This window comes from Mastigoproctus giganteus, chromosome 8, assembly GCF_048544385.1.
Source record: "Mastigoproctus giganteus isolate SK-2022 chromosome 8, ASM4854438v1, whole genome shotgun sequence".
In the NCBI taxonomy this organism is placed as follows: domain Eukaryota; kingdom Metazoa; phylum Arthropoda; class Arachnida; order Uropygi; family Thelyphonidae; genus Mastigoproctus; species Mastigoproctus giganteus.
Window position 1 is genome coordinate 13856176 of NC_143582.1, and position 22666 is coordinate 13878841.

At 38.3% G+C, this 22666-nt stretch overlaps 1 protein-coding gene across 2 annotated transcripts in view; it reads right to left on the minus strand.

Moving 5' to 3' along the window:
- LOC150081272 (sentrin-specific protease 6-like) overlaps positions 1–22666 on the minus strand; it is a 369847-nt gene that overhangs the window by 172878 nt on the left and 174303 nt on the right. For both annotated transcript variants that reach the window (XM_090379581.1, XM_090379580.1), the window contains one exon: positions 17907–17994. In XM_090379581.1, coding sequence (XP_090235707.1) covers positions 17907–17994 — 88 coding nt within the window. The remainder of the gene's footprint in view (positions 1–17906; positions 17995–22666) is intronic.

A 22666-nucleotide genomic window follows, 5' to 3' on the forward strand; every position in this document is an offset into this window, starting at 1 on the left:
AGTATCCAATCAAATTGGTCAGGCAAGACCTGCCCTTAACAAAACCATGCTGCGTCTGAGCTTTAACTGAATTCTTGTCTAGATGATCCTGCAGTGCTTCTTTAACCAGTGCCTCCATTAATTTACCTGGAACAGAAGTTAAACTAACAGGTCTATAATTACTTGTGTCAGCCTTTGATCCTCCTTTGTGAATTGGGGTTACATTTGCACATCTCCAGTCTATGGGTACCTCCCCTGAGTCCAAAGAAGCTCTCATAATTATGGCTAGGGGTTTGCATACTTCCTTTGCTGCCTCCTTTAATATAACTGGATAGATCCCATCCACCCCAGGTGCCTTTTTTATGTTTATCCTCAACAATCTCTCCTCCACTCTCCTCTCAGTTATTACAAAATCATCCAGCTCACTGCCAATGTTTACTTTACCTACATCATTCTCCTTCCTGAATAACTCCTCATGCGTGAATGTAGATGCAAAATACTCGTTTAGATTGTTAGCCACCTGAGCAGGATCCTCAACTGTTGAACCATCAATATCCAGTGGACCAATCTGATTCATCCCTTTCCTTCTCGAGTTCAAATATGTAAAGAACTCTTTTCTGTTTTTCTTTGCATCCTTTGCCAAGGATTTTTCGTAGTTTGCCTTTGCCTGCCTAATCTCCTTTGTGACTTGGTTACAGACCAACTTATATCTATCATAGGCTTCCATGTCACCCATTAATTTGTACGTATCCCATGCATTTTTCTTCTCTGCCACATGTCTCATTAATTCATCTGACAACCATTTAGGCCTAAACCTTGAACAATATTTCTTAGTTGGTATGTAAAGCCTGGTAGCCTCCAAGATTAGTTCCTTGAATGCTTCCCATTTTGAGTTTGCTGTTGGTAACATCATCAGTTGGTCCCACTGTATAGAATTTAAATACTGTCTCAGACCATCATAGTTGCCTTTACGAAAACAAAAACCCTTCCCTTTACCTCTGATGGTAGTTACCTCCTTGAGTAAATCCCACTTCAACACACTGTGATCACTGCCACCTAGTGGTTCATTTATCTGCAGATTCTTAATGCATGAAGAATCACTACTGATAATCAGATCAAGAGTATTGCTCCCTCTTGTTGCCTCACGAACATGCTGATGTAGAAAATTTTTGCAGTACTTTGATCCAAGCCCGAGGCGGGAATCGAACCCGCGACCTTTGGGTTGCCGGGATGTAATACTAGGAGCATAGTAAATAAATGATGAATTTGAAGTACTGATTACATCATCAAATGCAGACATTGTGGGGATATTGAAGATAAAATACTAATATTAGGATTAAGGGAAGGGATTTTGCTTTTGCAAAGGCAACTACAATGGTCTCAGGTAATTTCTAGGTGCTGATGGAATCAATGATTATATTAAAGCAGCACCAAAAAGGTAAATAAACAATCACAATTATGAAAGCATCCTTGGAGCCAGGAAATGTTTCTCCTATTCACAAAAGTAATCAAAGTGTGAAGGGAGTAATTAGACCTGTACACTTGACTTCTGTTCCAGGGGAAAATAATGCAGCAGTGATTGAGGAAGAAATGCAAGAGCACTTTGACAATCCTGTCAAGGTGCTCTTGCATTTCTATCTCCTTAACAAATCATAGTACAGATTTGTTAAGGAGAAATCATATCTGGTCAATCTGATTAACAACTGCAAGGCAATCGCAAAGCAACTGGATGCAAAAAATAATTTTGGACTTCATTATACTTAGACTTCAATAAAAGTTTTGATACTACTTCATATGAAAGACTGTTATACAAACTGGATCGGTGTGGCATTAGCAGCAGGTACTGCTAATGAACAGATGGATGGCCAGGTGGCAGAAGACAGTGTATGATCATTAATTATTGCTGCTCTTCACTGATTAATGTTATAAGTGCAGTTTCCTCAGAGTTTGATGTTGGGCTCCTTACTGCTGTAGTGACCATCGGTAAGTGGTCCAACTGCAATAGCAAGGATTGTAGACATATCAAGTTTAATGTCTAAGTTTGCTGATGACACAAAAGTGACCAACATGGTTAATGACATTAACGAAGGTGTGCCACTTCAGCAAGACTTTTATAAATTAGGCAAATGTACTGCAAAATAAAAGTCGAGGTTTAAACTAAGTAAGGTACAAGGACCAGTACGAAAGTAATGCCTCCTAATTTTTTGCTTTCAAATTTGGTGCAGTAGATCATTTTGTGTGTCATTGAGTGGTCACCAGAGGTCCCTAGTTTCACCATACTGAGTGGCGCTGTGATCGGTCTTGTGAGTGCAGCACACGGATAGTTCAAAATGATGGATGTTACAGATATAAGTATCAAGCAAAGAGTGGTAATTGAATTTCTTACCAAGGAAGAAGTGTTGCCTAGCAAAGTCCATATGCATCTCAAAAATGTTTATGGTAACAATACTGTAGATGTGAGTACAGTTAAACATTGGGTAAGATACTTTCAGAGTGGGGAAAGTGACAATGTTGACAAGCGGCAGGCCAGTAATGTCAGTGACGACAGACAATAAGAGCCAGATTGATGTGCTGATCAAAGAGAACCACTGCATCACAACATGAGAAAAAAATTGTGCAATGCAGTAACTATAGGGAAACCTGTGGTGATAACTATCATAAAGGAACTAGGCTACAACAAGATTTGCATCTGGTAGGTCCCAAAAATGCTGACACAAGAGCACAAAGCCTGGAAAGTCATCTGTATGGAACTTCTCCAGCACTACAAGAGTGAAGGAGAGGTTTTTCTTTCACACATAGTCTCAGGTGATGAAACCAGGGTCCACCATTATGACCCTGAAATGAAGAGACAGTCGATGGAGTAGCCTGATCAAAATTCACCATGCAAGAAGTTCAAAAGACAGGCTTCTGTTCAGTATTTTGGGACAAAGACGGGTGTCTCGCTTGTGGACTTCTTGGAGCATGGCACCACAATCAACTTAAAAAATGAGGTTCTTTCCATGAAAACACATGACCACATGTCTGCAAACAATGGAGGCCATTGCAAAACTGGGTGCACTGTTCTTCCTCACCCCTCTCATAGCCTGGATCTTGCACCTTACGACTATCACCTCTTCGGTCAACTGCAGTATGCACGCTGTGGAACCCATTATGCAGATGACAGCCAGCTCAAACACAGTGTTCGCAAAACCCTCTGGAGCAAGAGGATTGGAATACAGCATCTGACTCAGCGATGGCAAAAGTGACGATGACTTTGTGATCGAGGATTAAGCAATGTAAAAGGCATAGTTGTAGAAATTTTCTGAGGAATAAAATAGGGTACATTACTTTCATACTGCTCCTCGTAGTACTGCATTTGGGTAGTAACAAGCTCCAAACAGTACACCTCACAGTTAATGGACAGTGGCAGCTCGTGACTCTGATTTATGGGGGTGCTGTTTCTTTAAGTTACATTAAATTGCCTTGGTTATAAGACATGTAGACATAGATGGTAATAATAATAACAAGCAAGTTAAAAATACTACGAAACATTAACTGGACACTTGCGATTAACAGACTTGGGTAATCTCAAAATTTTATTTAAAAATAAAATCCATTCTTTACTTTTTATTTGTTGAAAATTGATTAATAACTTTTTCATTCAAGTTTGGTGCACTGTTCAAATCGGCACTGCTCACTTCGCACTTCCTTTGACTCGTTTTATCACCTCTAAAATTGCGTACTGGCAACCTGCTAACTAAGCATTGACTCAACCACTGGGGCCAAACTGCAGTAGTAGTGGCAGCAGGTGATGCAAGAAAGCATGTGTATGAGCTTATGCAGCATCAGCCAAAAAGGAAAAAAAAAAAAAAAAAATCACACCATTCCCTCCAAATGCCTGTCCAGTTCCTCCTTAAATTTATTCAACCTATCAACTTCCACAACGACAGATGGAAGTTTGTTCCAGCAATGAACCACCTGCTAGCTAAAGGCAAATTTACGCACATCTATTCTACATCTGTCGTTTCTTAATTTGAATTTATGCCCCCTTAGGTTCGTAATCTGAACAAATGGAAGGATCCAATCAGAATTCAGCGTGCTCAACCCATTCAAGGCCTTATACACCTCAATCAGATCACCGCGCAGGTGCCTAGTCTCCAGCCACTGCAATTTGCAGAACTTAAGCCTCTCTTGGTAAGAGGATCCCTTCATTCCCCTCACCAATCTTGTTGCCCTTCTCTGTACACGTTCAAGTAAATCTACATCCTTCCTAAAATGAGGCCTCCAGACCTGTACGCAGTCCTCAAGGCGTGGCCTGACCATTGCCTTATACAGAGGGATAATCACCTCCTTCTCCCTGCTAGCAAAATTCCTATATATCATTGACAAAACTCCATGACCTGCCCTGGCAGCCTGTCTGCATTGCTCAAAAAACTTCATATCTGACTGCACAATTACTCCCAGGTCTTTTTCATTTTCTACCACCTTAAGTGTAGTACCACACAGTTGGTACGTTTCTCTGGGGTTACTTCACCCATATGCAGTACTTTGCATTTGTAGGGTTAAACTTCAGTTGCAACTTCTTAGCCCATCTGCCCAAATTATCTAGATCCTGTTGCAGTAGCACACTGCCATTACTGTCATTAACAACCCTGCCAACTTTGTATCATCTGCAAACTTCGACATTAAGCCTGATATATCTTCATCAATATCATTGATAAATATACAAAACAACAGTGGACCCAACACCGAACCCTGTGGGACTCCACTAATAACATTAGTCCACGAAGAGCAGCACCCATTGATTACCACCCTCTCTCTTCTCCCACTTAACCATCCTTTTATCCATTGTAGCAACTTACCCTTAATACCATTCTGCTCCACTTTGTACAATAGTCTTCCATGCGCAACAGTGTCAAAAGCTTTCCTGAAATCCAAATATATGATATCAAAATAATTTTTTGCATCCAGTTCCTTTGTAACCACATCATAATATCCTATCAGATTTGTAAGACAAGACTTTTCCTTAACAAACCCATGCTGTGTCTGAATTATTGCTGCAGTCTGGTCTAGATGATCCTGCAATGCATCTTTAACCAGTGACTCCATTATTTTACCCGGAACAGAAGTTAACTAACTGGTCTGTAATTACTCGTGTCACCCTTCGATCCTTGTGAATTGGGGATACATTTGCACATCTCCATTTGTACAAATGTATCCCCAATTCACAAAGGGGGATCGAAGGGTGACACGAGTAATTACAGACCTGTTAGTTTAACTTCTGTTCCAGGTAAAATAATGGAGTCACTGGTTAAAGATGCATTGCAGGATCATCTAGACCAGACTGCAGCAATAATTCAGACACAGCATGGGTTTGTTAAGGGAAAGTCTTGTCTTACAAATCTGATAGGATATTATGATGTGGTTACAAAGGAACTGGATGCAAAAAATAATTGTGATATCATATATTTGGATTTCAGGAAAGCTTTTAACACTGTTGCGCATGGAAGACTATTGTACAAAGTGGAGCAGAATGGTATTAAGGGTAAGTTGCTACAATGGATAAAAGGATGGTTAAGTGGGAGAAGACAGAGGGTGGTGATCAATGGGTAAAATGGGTAGGAGGAGAAAGTTTTGATGATATGACTACTGAAACCCTTGTGGGTAGCACAGATGGTAGAATTGCCATCCTCCCCGCACTGGTTGGAAAAGACCTAAGTTTGAATTGTTTCAATGATGGGAGGAATTATGGGTCTTTTCCACAACATAGCCGAGTTAGTCGGTCTCAGGCAAGGGTACATCGGTTTTTTCTACTGGAAACTTTGGTTTTTCATCCAGCAAAACAGAAAATCGACCTCAGAACATGTGCAATTTATAGAAAATATACACGGAGCAACATGGCCTTAGTCACCGATGCTCCTAAAAAAATATATATATGATTACTGAAGACATTCAAGAATTACTGGTAGAAAAAGAGGCTGACGAAGCAGATTTGGTGGAAATGGCATTGGAGGAAAATTAAATCAATTCAGAGGATGCAGTGCAGTTGAAAATTCTATATGGAAAGGCATAAAGTTAGCCGAGCAATTAGAATTTTATTTTTTGAATTCAGATTCTTCGACTGAAAGGAGCTCCAAGTTCAAAACAGAGCTTTGAAAATGCTGTTCCATACGATGAAATTTACAAAGATCTATCAAGCAAAAGCAAACAAACTCAGATTAATGATTTTTTAAAGAAAGCAGAAGATACGTGAAATCTAGAATGGTGCATTTTTGTTAATGAAATGGTGTATTTTTGTTACCACTTGGAACGTAACCACCCTTTTTGTATTGGTTCTTAGTCCCATACAGCACGGTTTCGTACTACACGAGATTTTATAGGAACCTAACTACCGGGTTATACGAGGGTTACCTGTATATCGTTAGCATTAGTAGAAGCATATGATGCAATAAAGCAAGCTTATGCAGCATCAGCAAAAAAAAAAAAAAAAAAAAAAAAATACCCCTCCCATTTCACCCCTCCATCATTCCAAATACCTGTCCAGCTCAACCTTAAATTTATTTAGGCTAACAACTTTTGCAACAAAAGATGGAAGTCTGTTCCACCCACTGGCTAAAGGCATTCCGCACACCTATTCTACAACTGTCTTTTAGTGGATCAACACGGATGGAATCCATACAGGCAATCATTCATCAGAAGGAAGGTTTCCTGGTAGTTTATGAAGTGGAGGTTAATAGATTTCTACATTACTTTAGAAAGAGTAAAAGTAAGTGCAATGGGACAATAATTGGATCGGAGGGATTTTCCCTTTTAAAGAACTGGCTGAGTGGATAACGCAAATTTCCAAGCAGAATGGAAAACACCAGTAGAATAATAAAGTATGAAATGGCAACACAGAGCAGGAGAACAGATTTTGAGGACAAGTGGAGAAATACCATCAGGACGTGACACTTTTTTTGGCATAAACACTATTGAAATTGTAGAGTGTGAATGTCTGAAATATAGCATCAATTATAGTTCCATGATAAGTTGTCGATACAGATCTAGAAGTAGTTAACATTAGTCCAAATTTATTTTCTAAGGAATCAGTCAAAGGTTTGGATTGAGGATCTGCAAAATTAACATTGAAATCTCCACTATCATTGGTATTCGGTCACATTTTTTGAGAGAAAATTGTTGTAGAAGTGCAACTCCTTCAATAATATAAGGAAGTAAAAACGAAATGGATGAATTAAATGACATGTTCAATCTTTTGCTTAAGTGAAATGTAAACGACTACTGACAACATCGTTTTACCATCAGGAAGAAGGCATTCAGCTGCACAAATGTCTCCAACAGGTTGAAAACTCGCTGTTTTTCCAACATTTTGAATTGAATGACACAATTGAAGTTAGGTATGCTTACTTCTTCATTGTTATTTAGCCATGTTTCAGAAAGTAGAAATAATTTGGATTGTTGGATGACTGCATCAGTGAGATCATGGTGAGCATGTAAACCTTAACAATTTAATGTTAGAATGGAAAGATTTGTTGTTTACTGATGAACTTGTATAAAGTATCTTGCATGGTAAGTAGAGGATTACTTGACAATCTGGTCATTTCAGCTTGAAGTGCAAGAGTGGATGTAGCATTTATCAGTCCATGATAAAATTTCTTTTCTCCATTTGAAGCAATAATGTAAAGACCATTGATATTGGTACTCAAGATAATGCAACATAAACTAGTTGTTGTTCGTGACATTTCTTGTATTCAAAAAATAAATATGGAATCGAAAGTACCTTCCTGAGATTTATGGATGGTAATAGCACAAGCCAGTAATTAATGGAGAATGGTTTAGTTTAGCCAAGATCGTTCTGTTGTTATTCGATGAAACATTCTTACTTCTTGTGATCAGTACGGCTTCTAAATCGATTTCTCAAGCGACAGCAAACTGACAAGCCTTCATTCTAGCAAGTTTACCCACAGCAGGTGATCCTGGAAATTTCAACCAAAGACCTTTAATATAATTAGTCTCTTCAACATATTTAATACATGCCAATTTTTCTAAAGCTCTTTTAGCCAGACCATCGGACACGTCAATATTAGTGGTTATCAAGTATGGTTTGCCAATAAGTAAAGAAAGTTCACATGGTACTCCTCCAGTGTCTAATACTGCCATTTTATGAAGTTTTTTGTCGCACAACAGCCTCACGTTCTGCACCCAACAAATATGTCTTGAGCAATTAACATAATGGTATCCGAAGATGAATTTAACAGAATTGCTATAATTGTTTACATATTTAATTTTCAAATATAATCGAACACCATCAGAACACCAATTGTCTACTTCTTCTTTGCTAACAAATCTCCACTTGACGAGTTTCTGTCCATCGTTGGTTAACTGAACACAGTTTGCGATTTTAGTCGTCACTCTGGATAATTCTGAATTCAACTGTCTCATCACTTCGTAATATTGTAACCCACAATGCCAAAAATTGTTGCCTGCAATGCATTACTTAATCTGTTTATAGATAGGCATTGTTTGTACAGAGGCAGCTGTACAAGCATGGACTTGATCTTTGATTGAGACATTCTGGCTTTCTTTAAACAGGGAGATGAGGGAGTTTGCCACTGCATATTTTGACGTTTGGTTTGTGGATCATGCTGAAAGACCCAAGATTCATCTCCTTTTATCACTGAATCCGAAAAGTTGGGTGTGTTATGAATTTTTTCCAAATTTGCACTGTAAACTTCTAAACTAGAGTCAGGACGTGCGGAACCATTTGCATGAACACCTTTCTCGTGTTCAACTGCTCAGTTAAAATGTTCTTACTGTTTCTTTGGCAACGTGTAACTGTTCTATGATTGGTTGAATGCTCACCCAACAGTAATGGTGCAAGATCATTCGAATTTCTTAAGCATTCTTGTCTGTCACTGAAGTTGGCAGTCTTCCTGACTTCTTGTTGTTGTGGACATCTTTCCATTCCTCTCTAAACCGTTTGGGCCATTTATGCATGTAGCTAACCCATGGTTTCATCACTATGCACTTTCCATAGCACTGCTGATGTTTCTGCACCATTTTTACCAAGTTTAAGTAAAAATTTAATAACAATTCTTTACTCTAAATTACAATCACTCATCGAAGGGTTAAAACACTGATTCACTTATAGAGCCACAGTTCAATCTAAACTTAACCGATTGCAACTTTTTGAGCTTCTGCAGACTCATCAGGACTAATATATCAATGAGGAATATTACAACTTTCTAAAAGTGATAAAGCCCAAGAAACAGAAAGGCAAAAAGAAAACCAAAAATAGAAAAAATTAGTCAAAAAACACTTGCCATGATGAACTGAAGATGACAAATGAAGAGCAAGATTAACACTGACAAGGAGAAAATTGAGTATACTGAGTTAGTCAAAGCCATTAGAAAGTGACTCAGAGAGGACACAAGAAAAGTTGAACAAGAATTAAGGGAAAACAAAGGATTTAAATGGTGTACTTATAAATAAGGAATCAATGTGAATGGAGAGTACCTAAACCATTTATGATTTGCAGATGACACTGTGGTCATAAGCCACGATTCCAAAGAATGAGAGAAAAATTTTAATCAGTTATGCAGAGTTAGTAAGGATTTTGGACTAAAGATGAATATGGCTAAAACAAAAGTAATGATGAACAAGTATGGCACAGAAAGGGATATAATAATATAATGAAGGAGCCGTAATTGAAAAGGTGAAGTCTTTTTTTTTTTTTTTGGTAGTTGTTGGCACATTGGCTTCTTGGGCCATAATGCACCTCCCAAGGTTTTTGCAGTACTTTGATCCATGCCTGAGGCGGGATTCGAACCCGTGACCTTTGGGTTGCCAGGCAGGCACTTTACCCACCCGGCTAGGTGGAGTCATATACTTATCTGGGATAAGTCATCAGCTGTAATAATGATAAATGGCTGGAAGTCAAGAGAAGAATAAATTTTGGATGGATAGCATTCAGGAAATATAGCCACATACTGATGAACAATATCCTAATTTGTCTGAAACGTAAAATAATGAACCAATGTATACTCTCCACCATGATTTATGAAGTGAAACTTGGGCACTCACCAAAAGAATGAAAGAGAAGTTGAGAACTACACAGCAAATAATGAAACAAATTATATTGGGATTCAGACTGTTAGATAAGAGAAACACATGGATTAGGCAGCAAACTGAAGTAAAGGACCTCCTTATCAAAACTAAAGAACTAATATAGTCTTGAGCAGGAGACATAGCTCGAAGACATGATGACAGATGGACTAAGAAAATAACAGAATGGTACATAAGAGGAGCTAGAAGAAAACCTGGAAGATGACGATGGAGACGGACAGATGAAATTCATCACTTTGTGGGTAGTAAATGGATGGCCATTTCACAAAACAGAAGGGACTGGAAAGTTGCTGGAGAGGTCTTCATCCTGATTGAAAATGGCTAATTGGCAAAAATTGCGGCTAATAGCATAGCCGCAATTTTTGCCAATTTCTGTTCCCACCTCTGTTAAAACCACATGGTTCTGTTTCCACACCAGCCAAAATAAACTTGACATGCCAGTGTACCATTTTTCTTCCAACTCCTGTATTGATGATCTTGGTAAATCACCTCAAACCATTCCCAGTACACTCCATTCAATGCCTCCAGTGATCTTCCATCAAAAAGGATGTCAGAAATATTTTAATGAATCTGATGCTAAGAAAGCTTCAGGTCCTGATGGTATTTCTCCACTTGTCTCAAAAGCTGTGGCCCTGAACTTCGCGCCTGTTTTGTGTCTTCTTCTTTCACTTTCTTATTCCAAAGGTATTTTTCCTTCTGCTTGGAAATTTGCTCATATCCAGCCAGTTTCCAAAAAGGGTGAGAAATCCCTTCAATCCAATTTATTTTTTATGAAAACCCCAAATACAAGAGGTATTGGAACCTATAGTACTTACATTAGACTTCAACTTCTGTACACTGTAATTTTCGGGAAGGCTGTTCCAGAAAACGGCAGTTGAATGAATAAACGAGGAAGATGAAAAGTTGGTTCTGTGAGTTTGAAGTTGGACAGTGAATGGATGTTGGCTGGTGGCGGCAAGTGTTCGGACTGTTTTCACAGAGACAGCAGGAATTATAGAAATCCATTCAGAAGAACAGTGCCGATGGAAGTATCCGTAGAAAAGGCATGTAGCAGAAACAGTAAGTCTATGAGACAGCGAGTTGAGAGACACTGTTAGAGAGGAGTCATTAATTAGCCTAACTGCAATCTTCTGAATGGATTCTAGGAGCCTGAGAGAGGTTTTTGGGACACCACCCCAGATGTGGGAACAATATTCCATGGTAGGGTGTATTTGCAATTTGTACAGAGTGAACAGCTGTTTGGAATAAAAGTAATGCCGAGAGTGAAAGAGGAAACAAAGTTTTTTAGATGCAGAGGATGTAATATTTGAAATGTACTTGTGCCAAGAGAGATTAGAAGTCAGGGTAATCCGCAAAAGAGATATATCATTTTGCCTAGAAATTGGAGTGTCACCAAAGATAAGCATAGGAGCAGAAGAATCCTTTTTGAGAGATATAAGACAAGGCTGAGTTTTAGGATTGAAATCAACTAAGTTGTCTTTGCCCCACTGGAGAATTACCTGGAGATCGGCATTTAAGGAATTGGTGGTGGATATTTGAGAAGTTAAAGCCGACTGAGCAGGGCAAGGTTTCTCAAAATGTAAAGTGGAATGTAATGTGCTTTCATCGGCAAAACTATGGATAGAATTTCCACTCAATGGATGAAGGTCATTAATACACAAGAGGAAAACAGTGAGAGAAAGAACTGACCCTTGGGGGACACCAGCATTAGTGGAGAAGTTAGAAGACAGAGAGCCATCTAAAATAACAGTAGGAGTGTGTTATAGGCCTAATGACTCGAATGAGTACAATGAACAATTGTACAGAGAAATAGAGTGGGCTAGTAAATCAGAATGTCTTAAAATGGGGAATTTTAACTTCCCAGATAATGACTGAAACTTGTGGGTTGGTCACTCACAGACTAGTAACACTTTTGTGAATTTATTGGATGATTGTTTTCTGCAGCAGCATGTTCGAGAGGCAACCAGAGAGGGTAATACTCTTGATCTGGTTATCAGCAGTGATCATTCGTGTATTAAGAATTTGCAAATAAAGGAACCACTAGGTGGCAGTGATCACAGTGCACTGATGTGGGATTTACTTAAAGATATAATTACCATCCGGGGTAAAGGAAAGGTGGGTACAGTGGTCTCAGACAGTTTTTAAATTCTGTACAGTGGGATCAACTGACGATGTTACAAACAGTAAATTCTAAGTAGGAAGCATTCAAGGAATTAATCGTGAATGCTACTAAAAGTTTCATACCCATTAAGAAATATTGTTCAAGGTTTAGGCCTACAATGGTTATCAAATGAACTAATGAGACTTGTGACAGAGAAGAAAAATGCATGGGATGCATATAAATTATCAGTCGACACAGAAGCCTATGGCAGATATAAGCTAGTTTGTAATCAAGTCACAAAGGAGGTTAGGCAGGTGAAGGCAGATTACGAGAAATCTTTGGCAAAAGATCCTAAGAAAAACAGCAAGGATTTCTTTATTTATAAAAACTCTAAAAGGAAGGGGATGAATCTGATTGGTCCACTTCATATCGGTGGTTCAACTATTGATGATTCTGCTCAGATAGCAAATAAACTGAATGAGTATTTTGCATCTACATTCACACATGAGAAGTTATTAAGGTTTGAAAATGCCAGAAGGTTATCAAATTGTAGCAGGGTGCTTAATGATTTTGTAATAACTGAGAGCAAAGTGGAGGAGAAATTGTTGAAGTTGAACATAAGAGCGGCACCTGGGTTGGATGGGATCTATCCAGTTATATTAAAGGAGGCGGCAAAGCAACTAAGCAAACCGTTAGCCATAATTAAGAGAGCATCCTTGGGCTGAGGGGAGGTCCCCACGGACTGGAGATATGCAAATGTAACCCCAATTCACAAAAAGGGATCGAAGGGTAACACGAGTAATTACAGACCAGTTAGTTTAACTTCTGTTCCAGGTAAAATAATGGAGTCACTAGTTAAAGATGCATTGCAGATTCATCTAGACAAAACTGCAGCAATAATTCAGACACAGCATGGGTTTGTTAAGGGAAAGTCTTCTCTGACAAATTTGATTGGATACTATGATGTGGTTACAAAGGAACTGGATGCAAAAAATTATTTTGATATCATATATTTGGATTTCAGGAAAGCTTTTGACACTGTTGCACATGGAAGACTATTGTACAAATTGGAGCAGAATGGTATTAAGGTAATTTGCTACAATGGATAAAAGGATGGTTGAGTGGGAGAAGACAGAGGGTGGTAATTAATGGGTGCTGCTCTTCGTGGACTAATGTTATTAGTGGAGTCCCACAGGGTTCAGCGTTGGGTCCTCTGTTGTTTTGTATATTTTTCAATGATATTGATGAAGGTATATCAATCTTAGTGTCAAAATTTGCAGATGATACAAAGGTTGGCAGGGTTGTTAATGACAGTAATGGCAGTGTGCTACTGCAACAGGATCTAGATAATTTGGGCAGATGGGCTAAGAAGTGGCAACTGAAGTTTAACCTTAACAAATGCAAAGTACTGCATATGAGTAGAAGTAACCCCAGAGAAATATACCAACTGTGTGGTACTACACTTAAGGTGGTAAAAAATGAAAAAGACCTGGGAGTAATTGTGCAGTCAGATTTTAAGTTTTCTGAGCAATGCAGACAGGCTGCCAGGGCAGGTCATGGGGTTTTGTCAAGGATATATAGTAATTTTGCTAGCAGGGAGAAAGAAGTGATTGTCCCTCTGTATAAGGCAATGGTCAGGCCGCGCCTTGAGTACTACGTACAGGTCTGGAGGCCTAATTTTAGGAAAGACGTATATTTGCTTGAGCATGTACAGAGAAGGGCAACAAGATTGGTGAGGGGAATGAAAGGATCCTCTTACCAAGAGGGGCTAAAGTTCTGCAAATTGCAGTGGCTGGAGACTAGGCACCTGCACGGTGATCTGATTGAGGTGTATAAGGCCTTGAATGGGTTGAGCACGCTGAATTCTGATAGGATCCTTCCACTTGTTCAGATTACAAACCTAAGGGGCCATAAATTCAAATTAAGACAGGTGTAGAATAGATGTGCAGAAATTTGCCTTTAGCCAGCGGGCGGTTAATTACTGGAACAAACTTCCATCTGTCGTGGAAGTTGATAGGTTAAATAAATTTAAGGAGGAACTGGACAGGCATTTGGAGGGAATGGTGTGATTTTTTTTTTTTTTTTTTGGCTGATGTTGCATAAGCTCATACACTTGCTTTCTTGCATCACATGCCACTACTACTACCCTCAACCTCAGTGAACAGTCAGAGAGAAAACTGGATAACCAATTACAAAAAACAGTTGGCAAACCATAAGATGGATGCTTGTTTAGAAGACCTTTATACCAAACACAATCAAAAGCCTTTGAGATGTCAAGAGCAACTGCTTGTGTTTTACCAAACTTTTCCATTGAATTTGTCCATAAATGAATAACATAAGCCAGATTATCACAAGTGGATCGACACTGACGGAATCCATACTGGCGATCGTTGATCAGACGGAAGGTTTGTAGATGGTTTAAAAGTTGGCAGTTAATCGATTTCTCCATTATTTTAGAAAGAGTAGAAGTAATTGCAATATGATGATAATTGGATGGGACGGATTTGTCACCCTTTTTAGGAACTGGCTGGATATGAGCAAATTTCCAAGCAGAAGGAAAAACAGGCAGCAAAGAACAGGAGTAAGTTCAGAAGCACAGGTTTTGAGAACACGTGGAGAAATACCATCAGGACCTGGAACTTTCTTAGCATCAAGATTCATCAAAATCCTTTTGACTGAAGACCGCAGGGGGCATTGAATGGAGCATGCCAGGAATGGTGGGAGGTGTTTTACTAAGATTATTAATATGAGAGTTGGTAGAAAAATGGGATGCTAGCAGGTCAGCTTTATCCTTGGCAAAAGTGACAACAGAACCAGATGGTTCTGTTGTCACTTTTGACAGAGGTGGGAGCAGGGATGGGCAAAAGTTGCAGACAATAGCTTTGGCAAGAGACCAGAACGCTCGGCTACCATTAGGGCAAGAAGCAAGATTTCTACTCTTAGCCTGTTCAAAATCTAGTTTGGACTGATCAATAACTGCTTTACAATTGTTGCGAGCTTTGGTATAGGCAGAAAATGAAACTGAAGAATTGGAAACAAGCCCAATTACAATATGCACCGTTCTTCTCTTGAACAGCCTTAGCACATTTATTGGAAAACCAAGGTTAAGATAAAGGACAAGATTTTAAAGTGGAGTGTGAATAAAGGATTCCATTCCTACAAGAATAATTTCACTGACACGATCTGAACAAACGTTGACAACACAAGTTTTGAAACAGTAATCCAACCATGGAAAAGAAATCTCGCAGGTTATCCCATTTTGCATTCTTGTAATGCCAAACAATACAAGGTTGGGAATAGCCACGAGATAAAGGCTCCATTGGAGAAGAGACAATCACCAAGTTGGGACCTGAGGTGCCTAAAAGACCACTCACTTCAACCGTGTACTTAGAAGGGTTGTTTGTGAGAAAAAGATCAAGCGTGTTGGCTGTATGGCTAGGATTGTCTGGCATTCTTGTAGGTAAATGAACAATCTGAGCAAGGTCATTAGTAATTGCAAAAGCCTCAGCATCTCGACCGGCACCGGTTAGGTTAATTAATGTCTCATCTATAACAGTGTCTCTCCACTGTCTGTGTCATAGACTTTGTTTCTGTTGCATGCCTTTTCTATAGATACTTGCATGGGCACTGTTCTTCTGAATTGTCTTCTATGATTCCTGCTCTCTCTTTCAAAGCAGTCTGAACCCATGCCGCAACCAGTCAACATCCTTTTACTGTTCAAGTTCAACCCCACAGAACCAACTTTTTTTCTTCCTCATTTATTCATTCAACTTCTGTTTTCTGGAACAAGCTTCCTTCATATGTATATCCTGAAAATTACAATCTACAGAAGTTCAAGTCTAATGTCAAAAAAGTACACATAACAATGATCCTTGATAATGAAAAAAAAAATTTAGTATGGAAAACATATTTATTTAACAGATAATAAACAGTAAGATCGTAAAGTAATTATAAGGAATTGTGGGAGATGTTTCTTTCTTTGGCAATTCTTTAATTTTTATTTAATTTTATTTTAAGTTTATTATTAGTTATATTTTGTAGTTTACATTAATATATCTATGTAAATCTAAACTGGTGCCATTACAGAATTTTTAGTGCAAACCCCCTGGAACACTTTTGTGAACCCCCAGGGGTTCACGAACCACCAGTTGGGAACCGTTGCCTTTGGGAATCACTGAACACCATACCATTTTCCTGTAGCCAATGCTGTATATCTCTTTTTAAAGTAGCCAGAATTTTGTTTTTTATTATATTATATAGAATGGTAGCTGGCACTCTATTTGTAAAATACAGTTGGGAGGTAGATTTGGCAGTAGTTATTTTCAATTCATTTGCTGAATTTTTCAAAGATCATATCACTATGATATTCACCAGTTTTCTGCTTTGATTTAAAAATTAGTAAGGCATCATATATAAAGTCTTTATCTTCACCAACATGAATAATAATCAACCACAAGTCCTTCCCAATTGCTGTAAGCATACCATTTTCACTCACTGATTGCCAACAACTTCCTACTGTGGAATGCCAATATGTTTCATTGAGATATATTATTTGTTTTCCATCCAGATCTAGCATTTATTATCCTTTATAAGTATTGATATTGATACTGCAAGAATGCTATTTCCGATTTATCAATTAATGTTTTCCTTCTAGACTGGCATTTTTTCCACTTATAATCCAACTCTTTGTTTTTCAAAAAATCCCTTGCTGCAGTCCAAATTTATGTCCTCCTTTACTACAGGCAAAAATTATTTAAAGAAACAGGAATGTTTTTAGCATATGAATCGTGGATTTTGTCATGAATAGCAGATTTCATAAAATCATCAATTTCTATTCTTTTAACATGGTTCTTCTTTTTACCAGTAGGAGTAGAAAACTTTATTTTCCTCCTACATTTCATAGATTGCTTACCTTGTTTTAACAATTTCTAACTGTAGTCTCAAAAACTTCTGTTGCATCACTGGTAGTTTGATATAATTCTTTATATCAAAATCTGACTTTCTTGAAAGTCTCAGTAACACTGTATGCAATTTCTCAACTCTTAGCAATTCCCCATACTAAATTAAGCATTTTCAAGCTTTCACTTTACACAAACACTTCCAAAAAGATTATACATGATACAATCAACTCAGCACACCTAAAACTGGGAAATGAACTAGACGATGCGCATAAGCAATTCTGCACAGGTCAGCAAGTTTATTTAGTTAAAATATTACTTTTTCTGACAAAAAACTTCATTTTAGTTCAGTTAACAGGTTTTTTTAAATATCATTTAACAATGATTCCTTATGACTGTAACCTCCAAAAATTCTTTTAATTCAATTTTTAGCATACATTATTGTTTGGTATCTTAATCTTAAAGTTTTTCTTTTTTTAATACAGTATCAGTTCACTTTAGCATTAAAACTTTTACTTAATTAGTCAAATTCGGATCAAAATAGTAAAAGTTTTGAAAAACATGCAGAATTAAATTTGCTTAAAAAATTGCTTGTTTAATTAGGAAAAGATTAACTCTTTTTCTTGGGAAGGATAACTGCATTGCTTGCTATTTAACATTAGATGGCCAGTGCTTATAGCGGATGTAGATAAGAAAAATGTGGCATAGTGTTGATAAAATATACTACTTAACAAAAAGGTGGTGCTTAATAGAGCACCACTTTAAAGGTTTTTTTCTGAGTACAGTTATAAATTATCAACAAAAGTAACAAAAAATAAATTCCTTACATTGTCTGGCTTTTCACTGAGTTGTGAGGTAGTCTGAAGACCAGTAACAGGAATGGAAGTTACTGTTAGATCTGGATGCAGTGGCTGCCTAAAAAAAAAAAAAATCTGAATTATAAGTTTTTAAATTTTAAAATTTTATTTAAAAAATAATAATATTGCTTTTCAACAAGCAAAAATAGTTTGTTTTACTATTGTAAAACATGCTTTTGTTTACGCATGGTCACGTGCTATGTTTATCTAACATGACCACAAGGTACCGTTCTTGATTTCTATATGTAACGTATTTATTTAAATAAACTAAATGCAACAAGGCATAATATTTTAAGAGTTTAAGATTCTATATCTATATAATATTGGTGTAGATACACCATAGACAACTTTTAAAGAAAAACTACAATCGTAGTATGAAAGGCACCCACCAATGAAAAGCCAATTAGCTCTGAAACAGTGCCATCTGGGTGATGGTGCCCACCGAGAATAAGTGACAAGTCTTCTCTATTCGTGAAGCATTACTTATTCAAGGTAGTGCAATACTTAGTAACTCGTTGTGAAGGGGATGAGCACATTATATGAGATACAGATGAAATGATGCTTTTCGCACTACGAATTAGTTTTTCTTTAAGAGTTGCCTATGGTGTATCTACATCGATATTACATAGATATAGTAACATATTTATATATTCATAGCTGAGGAGTCAAAAGCTTCTGTAATTATTGTATTTTATCAAAAGAAGTGAGTGCAGCGAGCAAGGGTGAAGCCACCTAGTCAATAATTATAACGATATTATAAAGAGGATTAAAAAGATGAAATTAAAATGAAATTTTAAATTTCATTTTAATTTAACTTGATGATTTCTTCCTTTTCTAATGACAACCTAGGATTGGAGACGTGCACTTCTACTTCCTTGGGCCCATTTTAAAATCCGTTAAATCACCCTTAACACCCACTTTAATTTCCTTCACTCTACCTCCTCACCTAAATGATTTAATTTCCATTCTTTCAAAAAATTATTGCAGATTTATTCAAAGTGAGTACCGTTTTTTAAGCACTTGCTATTCATATTTTAGTCTGATTATTCACGGTATTATAAGATTTCTATAATTTTTAGTAATTTATAAAGAGGATGTTATTACCATCAAGTTTTGTAGATTCTTACATATAAAAGGAATTGTCTTTTTTAGCTACCTTTATGTTGTATAACAATTACAGTTAAAAACGGTGTACATCTGTTAATCTTTGGAGCTAATCCCTGGAAGATTTTTGAAACTTAACACTATATGGATCTATTGGTAGCTGAATTTAAGTAGAGTCACTAAAGGAGGTTCAACCATTTCAGATGCTTATATTTTGGGCTGATATTGGTGAGTTTGTTCTCATTAATGCAAGATATGGTTTTTTTTTTTTTTGGTTTTTTTTTTAACAATTACCGGTAACCTACTTGGAAAAATAATTCTGCAGGCATGATGGAATACATGACTGAGCAGTGCGAGTTTAAAGTGTAATTTGAATGCAGAAAAGATCCAAGAAGATCAAAAAGTGTGAGGCTGGGAAGTTTGAACAGTGATTCTGTGATTAGAAAAAAAATGTATAGGCAGATGTCCATCCACAGAGGCCTGAAAATACTGCATGTGTAAGGATGGTGGTTATTCATAACCTAAGAAAATCCATGTTAAATGTGATAGTTTCACAAGTTTTAAATAAATACCCACTTTAAACATTGTCTAACATAACCTAAAACTATTTCCTTAACAACTGCACATGCAACCAACCTTAACTGATGTTGACAAAGACAGCTGATTTGTCTTGGATTCATCTGGAAAATAATGCAACAATTATCACCACATACAGTTAACCAAAAAAGGCACACTTCACCTTAGTAGTTATATCAATGAATAAAATAAGCATGCATGAGGAAGAAATAGGAATCTCTACATAGTAATGAAGTTGCCTTTGGAACCCTGAAAAACGCATGGTGGGGTGTGTAATTTCATTAGCTAAAATCACTGGAACAGTAGTCCTGACAAATAGTATAAAGTCCAGTACAAACTCCTACAAGGCCCTCCGTAGCTAGGTGGGCAGGAGTGGCAGTGCGTGGCATGCGCTTCTTGATTGGACCGGGGTTCGGGCCCGTGACCACCAAATGCGGAGGATGCGGAAAGGTTAGGGAATGACCACCGCATATCCATGGAGCAATATGGCCTTAGTTGCTAATGCTCCTAAAAACCAAATAACAACAACATAACCTTCAAGGCCATTTTTAGGCACGTTAGCATATATATACACCGATGAGCCAAAACATTATGACCACATACCTAATATAATGTTGATCCTCCACGTGCAGCCAAAACAGCTCATACCCGTCGAGGCATAGACACTACAAGATTTCTAAATGTGTCTTATGGTATCTGGTACCAACACATAACCAGCAGATCCTTTAACTCCTGTAAGGTCCATGGTTGAGATGCCGCAGATCGGAGTTGCTGTTCCAACACAAACCATAGATGCTCGATGGGATTGATGTCTACACAATTTGGAGGCCAGGGCAATACCTGGAAGTCTTCCTCATGTTCCGCAAACCAGTCTCGAACAATCCGGGCAGTGTGGAATGGCGCATTATCCTGCTGAAAGATGACACCGCCAGAGAGAAAGACCGTTGCCATGAAAGGATGTACATGGTCAGCAATGATATCAGAGTGCCTGGCACATGGATGACTGGACCCAGGGTATCCCAGCAGAACATCACCCAAAGTATGACATTGCCACCATTAGCTTGTTTTCGTCCCACGGTGCATCTAGGTGGCATCACTTCTCCAAGTAAATGATGGACACATAGCTGGCCATCCACATGGTGCAATACGAAATGTGATTTATCGGACCAGACGACCTTCTTCCAATTACTCAAGGTCCAGTTTTTATGCTCGTGTGCCCATTGTAGGTACACGAGCACCAAAACTGTGGTTCACCGGTGACAGTATGTGCCCATGCTGTCACTGGTGAACCATGGTTAGCATGGGCACTAGGAGTGGCCTGCGGTATGCAGCCCCCATTTTCAGCAGGCTGCGGCATACTGTGTGTTGTGACACATTACTCCTGTCACCAGCATTCCAATTACTGGCGAGTCGTGGCCACAGTCTCCCTTCTGTTGCCACGTACCATCCGGGAGAGCCTTCGCTCACCTCAAGCATCGATGAGCCGTGGTAATCCAACACATTGCCGCCGGTTCGTGAGTTCCCCTCCTTGGACCACTTTCGGTAGGTACTAACCACGGCTGACCGTGAGCATTTCCACCAGCGGTGCCGCTTCAAGTATGCTATGACCCAGTCATCTGGCCATTACACTTTGGCCTTTGTCAAACTTGCTTAAGTCTGCTGCCTTTCCCATCTGAAGAACAAGATTAACACTGATTAATGGAGCTCAGTATCAAGTATTTTTTATGCCGTGTCCCGACCCGGACATGCACCATAGTTCACCTGCAGTTCTTCAATTTGCATAATGCTCGCTGGTCATAATGTTTTGGCTCATCGGTGTATATAATTAACCTATTGTCATCAGCATGTCCACGTGTAACAACTCAACTCCCAGTGAATGCATTTTTGCAATATTTTTTATTTGAAACTTTTAAAAAGATTTGTCCAGTCATTCCAAATATCAATAAATTAGACCAAAAGAAATTTGGCAATTATTTTTAATTTACAGGAACTCCCCGACTTACATAGGGTTGCGTTCCGTGGAACGCTACATAAGTCGGAATTTCCCTCGTGCTTGTGCAGCACTTGGAACTGTGCTCGCTAAATTGATTGAATCAAAAAAGAAATGTTCGACCAACATGTAAATAGAATTATTTATTGTATTTATTCAATTTTTTATCTCATGCACAGAAAAAAATTACAAAAGGTTGCAATTTAAAAAATTTCAAAAAAAAAGGGGGGGGGACAGGCATAACGTCAGTAAGTGTTACCTCTCGAGCATTGTTGCCAGAATCGACTTCTGCAGCTGATAAGTACGCTGCTGTGGAGATTTAGAAGCTGCTCAACCTTACGAAAGAATATATTAATGGATGACTGGATGGTGGCTTTTTTCTTTTCTTTGTAGATTTCTTTGTAGCAAAGCAAACATATCGTTCATCCCTCTGTTAACTTTTAAGAATCATTCACTGTTAGGATCCACCTTCTCAAACCTCGCCATTGCCATCTCTCTTTTTTTTTTTTTTTTTTATGTGAACCCCAAACACGAGAGGTATTAGAACCTATAGTACTTAGTACCATGCTTGGGTTGGAGGTTGAGAAGACGAAAGCAGATATTTGTTGACATTGGACTTGAACTTCTGTAGACTGTAATTTTCAGGAAATATGTATGAAGCAAGGTTGTTCCAGAAAACAGCAGTTGAATGAATAAACGAGGAAGATGAAAAGTTGGTTCTGTGGGTTTGAAGTTGGACAGTAAATGGATGTTGGCTGGTGGCGGCACGTGTTCGGCCTGTTTTAAAAGAGAGAGCGGGAATTATAGAAGCCAATTCAGAAGAACAGTGCCAATGGAAGTATCTGTAGAATAGGCATGCAGCAGAAACAGTACGTCTATGAGAAAGCGAGTGGAGAGACTCTGTTAGAGATGAATCATTAATTAACCTAACTGCCCTCTTCTGAATGGAATCAAGAAGCCTGAGAGAGGTTTTGGGGGCACCACCACAGATGTGGGAACAATATTCCACGGCAGGGCGGATTTGCAATTTACACAGAGTGAGCAGCTGTTTGGAAGAAAA